At 40.9% G+C, this 10,693-nt stretch overlaps 1 protein-coding gene across 1 annotated transcript in view; it reads right to left on the minus strand.

The window, feature by feature from the left end:
* Positions 1-10,593, minus strand: part of cfap221 (cilia and flagella associated protein 221) — a 29,044-nt gene extending 18,451 nt beyond the window's left edge. Inside the window, exons 1-8 of the mRNA XM_036128401.1 lie at positions 10,394-10,593; positions 9,593-9,819; positions 9,350-9,450; positions 7,972-8,058; positions 7,787-7,882; positions 7,596-7,696; positions 7,356-7,459; positions 840-999 (exon numbers count right to left, since the gene is read on the minus strand). Of these exons, the coding sequence (XP_035984294.1) occupies positions 840-999; positions 7,356-7,459; positions 7,596-7,696; positions 7,787-7,882; positions 7,972-8,058; positions 9,350-9,450; positions 9,593-9,722 (779 nt within the window). The 5' untranslated portion in view covers positions 9,723-9,819; positions 10,394-10,593. The remainder of the gene's footprint in view (positions 1-839; positions 1,000-7,355; positions 7,460-7,595; positions 7,697-7,786; positions 7,883-7,971; positions 8,059-9,349; positions 9,451-9,592; positions 9,820-10,393) is intronic.
* Between the last annotated feature and the right edge of the window lie 100 nt (positions 10,594-10,693).

Genomic DNA, 10,693 nt, shown 5'->3' on the forward strand with positions numbered 1-10,693 from the left:
TCGAGTTTGATCCGTTCTGAGAGGAGAGGACAACCTCTCCTACCTTTCTACTCAACTGCTTTCTTTCCGCTCGCTTTAAGTCCTCTACATTTCAACCGTTTCAGCTGTTCTATGCTGGGTTTCTCCATTGAATCAGGCTGAAATGAAGCTCCTCATTCCAAAAACAGATCTAAAAATAAGTAAAAACTTATTGAAATTAGTGCGTTTGAGCAGGTGAATAAGATGATCTACCAATGGAATGAGTATTTTGACCCCTAAAATAAGATGATTAGATATACTGCACTTGAAATAAGTTGATAGAGATTAATTGTTCCTATTTTAAGTGCAAAGATTTTATTCCATTGGCAAATCATCTTATTTACCTGCTCAAATCAAGGATAAATGCACTCATTTGAAAGTTTTCTTATTTTTAGTTTCGTTTTTGCAGTGCTGGGACGTCGTCATCTCCCATAATGATTAGTATTTTGGTTGTTGCCATTGTAATTTGCACTCTGCTTGTCCGACCAGCCGGGATGTTATTTGAGAAATGCCCCATTCTCAGCAATAAGACCAGAATTGGGGTCAATCATTTTGAGTCACATTTGTTATACTTAGCCAGATTAAATAAATTAATTAAAATCTGATTTAAATGAAGCAGTATGCTTTTAAGTAAAAATCATTCCATCATGTGATGCTATTTACGAAGAAATTAAAGTACAAAAAGTGGGTCGATCTCAAGATTAAGGGACCTCGTAAATCACTGAATGATAGCTAACACCTACACGTCTGGTACTTCGCTCATAAATTGCAAAACAACATCTTGTCAAAGTCTTTAACTGTAAGGTAACGTGTTCTTTCACCTGAGTGCTAAATGAGGGCTGGAGCTCCCGGTGACGGTGCACAGGTAGGGCTTGGTGTTGAACTGGGAGACAACCAGCTGGAAGGTGAACTGAGATGTCTCATAACGGACAGGAGAGAACGTCACGGTGATCTTTGCTTCTCCGTTGGCTGGTATCACACCTGGAACGAAACATTGACTGAGATCTTTATGTGATCTGAGACTTTATGTAACTTCTGCCTGTTTTATTTCAGGACGCACCATCCACAAACCACGATCAAAGATGACCGATGTAGCTAAATGCTACATGCTAACATTTTCAGTTAACAGAAACTAGCTAGCGTAAAGCTCCAGTTTGATTGGTCAGATGTAGTGTACATCTGAAATTAAAATGATTGAAGTAAAAAGACCAAAAAAAAAATGTTTTAGGAGCTTGAGAACAAAATAACTTGAATTAAATTATAAATACACAAGATGGAGCTTTCTGATTCTGTCAGAGGTTGTTTTGTGCCACAATTTACTTTTCTACAGTTCTCATTTACTTTCAAATAAATAGAAACAATCAGTCTGACAATAACTTCTGTTTGTGGGTTCCTACAGCATAAGGCAAGTTAAATTCATGACTTCAAGACTTTTTAATGTCACTTGAAATAAAAATTTAAGGCCAACTTCACAAAAAAACAAGAAAAACGTGCTTGCGACAACCTTACTCAAATGTTTGTTTTAACATGAACAATTGCACCAAAGTTTCAAATTTTGAAAAACTTTCCATATAGGAAGAAAGCTAAAAACACACAAATGACAGATATATTTTAACAACTATTTAACTGAATTCACAGACTTTGTTTTAGCAGCAAACAAAACAAACAATAAATCAGTTTTAAAGCCACAACATAACCAGTGCCAACTCTTTTTTGCAGCTATGGCATGGTACTGCAGGCCTTCTTCAGTTCCTCCTCCACCTGTTGCAATTCTGCCATTTTATCTTTGTATCATTTTCTTAGTGTGTTTGATTTGGTGATAAGTTGGGCCATCACCGTGCCAGCCGTGCTCTCGGCATGTGTAGCCAGCTTATCAGCATCATCCAGGAGAACTTTTGCCACCTCAGACTGAACCTTGTTCTTCTTCTTAAGTTCCTCAATATGCACTGCAACTGCCCTTTGGTTCTGGATTGCAATTTCAGTCAGTTTCTTTTTTCTTTTCCTCCTCGAAGTAAATCCTGTGCCTTGACCTAGCCTCTGCAAATGAGGACAGCAACTCCATAGTGATGGGGACCTTGAGGAAGCCCCCACAAACTGTGACATAGTCACAGATCAGGCGATGGGTGACCATTGTTTCTTCTTGCATGTTGCAAGTTTCAACCTCTTTGTTTATTGAGAAGCCTCTCTCCACTGTTGCCTGACCATGCGATAGGAGAAGAAGCTTCTTACAAAACTCCCACATCTCAGTGTAGCTCTTGCTCTGGAAAGCATGATGGAGGAAGACATCCACCCTTGTGTCAGATGGTTGGTAGGAGAGGAAGGTGTCGTTTCTAGCTTTAGTAGATTTAAAAAAATCTGAGAACTGCTGTATAACCATGTCACCTGCAAGAAACAATACAAAGATAGGCAAAAAAAAATAAAAAATAAATGCTAACACTTTGTTTTATAGTCACACTAAGTCCTATATGATTTCAAACACTACCTTTAGGGGTGATTCTGCACCCAAGCCAATGTTAACTTCTGGAGGTTGGACCCAATTCTATTTGTCACCAACATCCAGTCGGGCCAACTGGAGTGGACTGATTTCTTGAAGCGCTTCCCGCTTGATGAAACGTCTCAAAATACACTGAAGTGTAAAGAGAAAAATTTTACCCAAATAAATACAACCACGGGGATCAAAACTGTTTTTTTCCCCTTGGTGGAAAATAATTACTATCATTAATTCTGCTCACAAGGAACGGCATAATTGGCTGGTCTGTCTGGTATGTGGTCAGGAAGCTGCTGAAGGTCCTGATGACAGACATGTAGAAGTAAAGTTTTGCCACGATGAGAGGATCTTTTTGTGCTGCTTTAAGGGTGTCTTAGGAAGAGGTTCCTGGGTTTGGCAGCTTCTTGGTCCTGACTGCATCCATGTATATGGACAATGAAGACCACACCTCTAACGCCCTCTCCACAGCTGGCATGTTTTCAAGCCACCGGTTGCCACAGAATGGCAGCGGAAGAAGAACTGTAAAGTCCTCCCTTCTTGCAGGTGTATTATGGAGGAGGGTGTGCATGGCCTTCAAAACCTTTTCCAGTTGCCGTATGATGAAGCCAACCTTTGCAAGCATTATGTAAAGTGCGGAGGCCACAGCTTCCCACCATAATCAGCTGAGCACCCCCATACTGCCCTCCCTGTTCTTGCTGCAGTAGGTCCAGGAACTTCCAATTAACGTTTGGTCCGTCCATGGAGACGGACAACAGCTTACACCTTTCCAGGTTCTTGGTACCTTCCTAAGAATAAGCAACAATAAAGCATATAAATAAACATACAATCATGCTGGAATAATCCAGTAAAGACTTAGCAAAATGTCGTGCAGCATATATATATATATACACTTCTATAATAGATGTAAGGCTGACACAAAAAGGGTATCAATAATATTAGCAATTGACATTAAATCAGAGGTATTCAATGTACATTTCCAAATGTGGACAAAAATGATCAAGAGTCATTGTGGGCCATAATAATCAAAAACGTAGTTAAAACATATTTAAACTCCCAACAACAATGAATATTTTTTTTAGAAAGGACATATTTACTCATTATAGTAAGGAAAGGGTTGTAAATTGTCTTTGATTTAGAACATTTAGAACTTTGTAAACATTGACCTTGTTTTTTTTTTTTTTTTTCTCAGTTTTGGTCTCCACAAAAATCACTCCAACATCCAGAAATAGCCCACGGGCCACACTTTGGACAACCCCCACTGCCTCAGCTTACAGGCTACTTCAAAAAACAATCTTTAACTTTTTAGGCAACAAAAACTATAATAAATAAATAAATGTACATGAAAGTGGAGTGCGAGGAGGGTAAAAAATATAGCAGCCCATCCGTGGTCATTTAGAACCTGGGCTAAGCACCCCATTAAAAGCTGTGCTAAAGGGTTACTATTTATCTTCACAAATATACTGTTTATTTTTGACTGACACATAGTCAAATATATCAACTTAATTATTCAGGCAATAATTTGCAGTGGTGCTGAACTGGAGCACATTACAGTGAAAGTTTTGATGAACAAATTTACATGCACAGATTACAAAATTATTTTTCTAAAATTTCTGCTTCCAAAAAAATATGTGACGTTCACTTACTTTGAAATGACGTAGTAGATCCTGGGCTGTTCCATGTCCCATGAACTGTGTGATCCCAAATACCTTGTCTGGACGTGATCTCCATCCATGCAGATCCAGCTGTTTGGTTTTGGTGGTCTGGTTTAGGCTTTCATCAAACATTAAAACAAACGTGTCTTTCCAAACTTGATGTAGGCCGTCTTGTTGGAACCACAAGCAATTTCAGAGTCTGGGAACCTTGCACGGACCTTTTGGAGTAAAGGCCACTTCCTCTGAGTGGTGTGTTTCAGCTCAGGACGGGTTTTAATCACCGCCTTAGCAGCTTTGGCCTGCATCTCCAAAAGTTCTTTTGCTTTTGTTCTGGTGTGGTGTTGAAAATTCATTACTTGATTCATTCATTCATTCATTCATTCATTCATTCATCCAGACCCAGAATCGGCCTCCTTCCTGAACAGTATGACCACACACGGTATACCTGCATGTAAATGTTTGAACATTTACATGCGACTTGTGAAGGCCCATCATTTTCTTTCAGTTATGCTGATTGATTTCTTCAGATTTTACCATAGCGTCGCAAAAACAAGCAGGGTTTGAGGTTCTGCCTTAAAATACATCCATGAGCGTGTCGCTACTAACTTATCAGAGCATCACAGACTTACAAAGGCAAGACGTCCTCATTTGCGCTTCCCAAACTGCTTACAGACATTAAATGCTATGAAATATTGTCTTTATTATTCTGAATTTAGCAAATAGAAAAAAAATGTTGGTAATCCTAACAGATTATTTAATGTCAGACAGAGCAGAAAAGACCATGCATTTCTTTATACATTGCATGTAAATATGTGACGTCCACTATGCATCAAATGTGAGTTTGTGGGACAATTGATCCCGTCACCATTTGGCACTTTTAGCAACAAAAATGACTAAAGTGTCCATTACGGTCCTTTAGGACATTTTGTATCCTCTTTGAAAGTCAACGATTTTAGGTAATTTTCTACATTATAGTTCATATTATATATTGTAAGGAGATGTGGTTATTTTAATCCTTTAAATAAGATCTAGCAGCAGGAGGTAACTTTTGCATAGGTTTGATCAGGGATCCTAAAACTGACATGCTGCAAACAGGAAAGGAAAGAGGTTATAACAAAACTTTGTTTTTTTTAAATATTACGGCGTTGAATTTATTTATTTATTTGTGAGATTTGAGCATGTTTATGCATATTTTACTCCATAATTCTCTAAAGAAAAAGTAAACTATGGTAACTTTGCATTCTGACTGCCAGCCTCCTCCCACAGTCCAAAAACTCGCTTGTTAGTTTCATAAATATTTGCGAGCTGGAGCCACATCCGTCGTGTGCGTCTGTGTTGCTCTGTAATGATCTGGCCACTGGTCCAGGGTGCGCCTGGATCGCTCCCCTCTGCAACCCTGCAAGGCTTCAGTAGGTTTAGAAGATGATATACTGTAGAGAGATTATTGCTTTAAAAGGTAATTTGTATCATTTCACCTCCCTTATAGAGCCATTAAAAAGAACTGTTACAGCGACAGGGAAGAAAGAGGGGGTGGCGGGAAATGCAAAAATGGGAAATAATATTAATTGGAAAACACAGATTCATTGAAAAGGGGGTGTTAAATGGGCAAATGCATGAAAATGAGTTAGAGATTCTGACAAATTTATTTGAAATAAATTATTTTTTGTATTATCGCCCCCATGACCTTTTCTTAATCTCCTCTATTTCTACCTTCCGCCTTCTTCTGATTCTGATTCTCCCAGCGTGTTTTCGCTTGCGTAACATCTCGGCATGTCTGAAAAGTCGGAAACCGAACCCTGATGTCTGCAGACGGCTGTGGCGGCTTGTTTGTGTGTGTGAGTGTGTGAGCGTGCGTGCGCTGCTGTTATTTTCCACAAGCAGAAAGGAGCACATCACGGCCTGTCCAAAAAAAAAAAAAAAAAAAAAAAAAAAAGCAAAACAGAAACTCATTTGTATCGCTCTTCTTCTCATTCCAACGGTTAAGCCAGCTGTAATCCGGATCCCAAGTGCTTTTTCCGCCATCTGTCGTGACGCTTTCCAGACCCCGAATGCTGCCGCGTGGCAGCGTGTGCAAACTAGAGGGACCCTTCAAGTCCTGCAAACACTGATATAACACACAACACACTGCTCTGAAGGCCGAAGAAAGCAATCTGGGGGGGTGGATTCTAAATTTAGAGACCTAAAACAGAGTTAAAGTAAGAAATACGCTTTTTATTAGTGTTCACACCCTTCGACTTTTCTATATTTTAGAAAGAATTCATTGTGTTTTACTGACCAATGGACCAATGCATAATTGTGAAGTGAAAGGAAGTTGATCCTTGATTATTACGTTCCATTTACAGATAATGAAAAGTTAGGTGTGCATTTGAGTTTAACCCCCTTTAATGTGACACCCCTAAGTAAAATCAACTGGAAGATGAAGCCAAATTAGTAAATAGTCAACCGGTGCTTCCACTGGTATTTCAATAACTTATCAATGCCACTGACACTGTGAAGCACTTCCGCGGCAGCATCATGCTGTGGGGACGAGCTTCCTGTCTCCTCCAGCTGGTCAGAGCTGATTGGACGACGGGTGGAGCTAAATACAGGGCAATCCAGGAAAAAGAGCTGAAAAGCTATTTTTCCTGTGGGGGACGTTAACCTCTTCATCCAATCTGACTGAGAGTCAGAGCGTCAGTCTTTGCACGTGCAAAGCCGGTGAAAAGAAACCCGACAGATGTTGAACGGGTGTGAGAAATGTAAGACCTAATAAAAAATAATTAAGACTTGAACATGAATTCAAGACTTTTCAAGGCCTTGAATTTTGGTTTTCAAATGTAAGACTTTTTAAGGCCCCGCAGGAAAAACCCCCAGTGTAACTGCAACAAAAGACGACTGAAGAAAGTTTGAACTCAAGCGGGAGGTGAGCACAAATGCACACCGCACCTTTCAGATTTCTCTCTGCAAGAAAGTTTATTTTTTTTACATATCACGCACCTTCGGTTTCACCTAAAATTTTAAATAAATACTTGAGAAAATGTGAAAAACCCTAAGTGGTATGAACACATTAACAAGGCTAATACCCAAAGCCCCAACATGCCTTTTTTTTTTAAGCTTTTCAATAATAGTGGTCATAAAAATTCAATAAAACAAGCATATGTTTTATTCTTTCTAGATCATTGCAGTGCTAAATGAAAGGATCCCCCCCCCCCGTTTACCTATGAGGGGGTGGATGGAGAAGGCCTCGTGCGGCTGAATAACGTACACCTGGAACTCAAAGTCAATCGGACAGCTGCATCTCAGAGGAATTGCGTGACGAACGCTGGAGACAGGGGAGGGATAAAAAAAAAGAAGAAAAAGAGAAAAGAGATTTTACTCATCTATGACACCAACGGGTGAATGGAAGCAGCGAAGAACACAAAGAGACAGGTAACTCCGCCGTGGGTCTCCTCGCCCACCTCTGTCCGAGCGGTACGGCCGAGAGGTCGATGCGGGGGGGTATGTGCAGGTCATCGATGACGGGGTACGCGTGAACTGGAATTAAGAGGTTCTCTTCACCCTTAAAGAGGAGTGTAGGTGGAGGGGATGAACAAGACAGAGGTAAAAGAGAAATAAAAAAAAGAAGGAAGTCGACGACTCAACCGCTGACCTTGCAGTGAACGCGGACGCAGTCGTAGAAGTAGCGCCACTCCGCCGGGCAGAAGGCCACCTTCAGGGTGTAGGCGAGGCCGGGGATGAGGCGACACTTAAGAGACCGCGTGGAGACAAGCGTCAAACCGGGGTGGGGGGGGGGGATGTGGGGGGGGAGAGATTCAGATTCAGCTCAAGAAATACCTTTTTGGTGTAAGTCGTCTGGAAGTGCTTCGTCAGGGTTGGGATTATATGAACGTCCAGCACCTCGGATGAGATGTTGACGAGTTTCTGTGGGAGGGAGAGAGAGAGAGGGGGAAGTAAGGAAAAAAGGTGCTTTCATCAAATCATGAGCACACGAGGAAGCCATGTGAGTTTCCCCTGACGTCCTCATCACACCTACGGGGTTTTAAATCAGTCTCTATTCAGTAGAAATAACATTTACTCCAGGGAGAAATTAGATGGCAGGACCGCCGGTTTGCGACCTTCTTTAGATGCCAATGATCTGCAATTACTCAAAGCCAGCCACATATTCTTAATTCCATTTAAGTGTACACTGCAAAAAGGGAACAAAAAGTAAGCAAAATTTTCTTGAAATTAGTATATTTTACTTGATTTGAGCCGCTAAATATCTGACTATCTGCCAATGGAATGAGTATTTATACTCCTAAAATAACATAATTGGACGTCCTGCACTTGAAATAAGAAGATGGAGATGAATTCATCTCATTTTAAGTGCAAAAATCTTATTCCATTGGCAAATAGTCTTATTCACCTGCTCAAATCAAGTAAAATATACTCATTTCAAGAAAATTTTGCTTACATTTTGTTCCCTTTTTGTGGTGTAGGCTTAACAGAAAAAGATTATTCCTAGTGGTGTACGTAATGGTCAACAACGTAAATGTCCAGTAGGCAGATTCCCCAACCTGAGCTCTGGATGTCTGCAGCTCCTCCAGAGTTACCCAGGCCCACTTGGCTGCTTCGCTGATTAACGCTCTCCAGCTGCGACCCATCGGTTTAGCTCAGGGGTCTGCAACCTTGGGCTCTTTGGACCTTCCACAGTGACTTCTTAATAACTTTGGCTACAAATTATATTTTTATTGTGGTATTTAAATGGAATAACGATAACAAATGCAGGTTTTGGCAGTTTATTTCTTGGAAAATTCTGCTTTTAATTTTCAACAGGAGAATGATGCTAAAAGTGCCAGTAATATTTCATTTTAAAAATCAATATTTTTTTCATTATGTTGGAAACTATGATTTTATTTTTTTATTTTTTTGCATCGTTATCCACAGATAGACATCCCATCCATCCTCTTTTTTTTAAAAACCTCAAAATATACATAAAAGGGCGTTTCTTTAACGATTACAACATAGTTCCTACAGTAGATCTTTTTATAACTTGTCTTTTTTTTCAAAAGGCCAGGCAACATTTGCGGCTCTGAACGAGTTTAATTCAAGTGGACTGTAGGAAAAATGGCTCTTTAGACTGTAAAGGCTGCAGGCCCCTGGTTTAGTTGAATAGATTTCTCTTTGCAGGCCTCCATACATCACATTTTCAGATGACCAGCGTTATCCTCACCAGGATCTTGGTGTAGTTCTTGCCCAGCTCAAACCCGGTGAAGTGCAGCTCCGCAGGCTCCGCTTGGATCTGACTGTTGCCGTTGAGTTGGGTATAGATTTCTAAAGGCACAACAACGACACACCAGATCAAACACAGAGCAGCTGAATATCAGAAATAAACAGCGAACGCCAACGTGGAGATTATGGTTTAGTTTTTTTTGTGAATCCCGTCAGGGTCAGAGCGACTGGTGGATGCATTTACTCGATTCCAGCAGATGATTGGGGATGCTAGCTGCGCTCCTGGTTTCCTCCACCAGCTGGCTCAGGGGCAGAGGCGTCCCTCGCCTGTGGGGCTCCGAGAGCGTCTGCGGGCCAGACGGGGCCACCTCCATTCCTGGCAAAAGGTCAGCTCCGGCTCCCCATGAGAGAGACGGCAGGAGGCTGGAGGGGAAGTCAAGGAGACGGCTGCGTGTCGAGGGAGAAGCTATGCTGGCAAACCCAGAAACAAACAAAGGGAAGAAAGGCAGTTTATTCAAATATGATCAAATTAATATTGAAATTATTGTTGTTACATGTTATATTTTCATGTTCAATTCTTTTAGGGACATTTTTAATATGAATGACTTAAAAAGCACTGAGAGGGAGGGAGGGAGGGAGGAAGGAAGGAAGGAAGCAGGGAATGAGAAAGGAAGAAAGCCAGGAGGAAAAAGGAGGCTTAAAGAGAGGAAGATAAAGTAGAAGAAAGAAATAAAGAGTGGAAAAAATGAAAATAGAAATAAAGGGGAAAAAAGAAGGAAGAAGCATGTAAGGAAAGGAAAAAAGAAAGGACGAAAGGATAAATTGGGCAAATGAATGGAAAACAAACAGTCTTAAGTCTTTCAACTTAAGACAAAAGACTAGAGGAAAAAGTCTGGAAATATAAATATTTCCCCATTTTTTCCCCTCATCACCCACACTTTTGTAACCTGCATAGGAACCCAGCCAGGGGGGGGCAAAGTCAAAATAATTTACATCAACATGGAGTTGTTTGGCTGCCTGCAACAGATTTAGATAATTAGCTTACCTATTCACGTAACGTAAAGTCAAACTTCCCAGCAGTAAACCTTTAAAATTGTAATTTCATGACGCACCTAAATCAGACACCAACTGTGTTGTCTCGTTAAAGACAACGGCCATATTTCATGACTCTTCCCACCGGAGCTCTGGACACCTTTATCTCTCGCTGTTTATGAAACAGAACTCGCTGGACGCCTGCGTTACCGTGGTGACGGGGAAAGGGGCGGGAAACAGCGTGGAGCGCGAGGAGAGGGGCGGTCAAGATTCTGAGCGAAACTCAGACCGGAAATACGGGGGTTTGGTTTCA

The sequence above is a fragment of the Fundulus heteroclitus genome, chromosome 24 (genome assembly GCF_011125445.2).
Source record: "Fundulus heteroclitus isolate FHET01 chromosome 24, MU-UCD_Fhet_4.1, whole genome shotgun sequence".
Classification (NCBI taxonomy): domain Eukaryota; kingdom Metazoa; phylum Chordata; class Actinopteri; order Cyprinodontiformes; family Fundulidae; genus Fundulus; species Fundulus heteroclitus.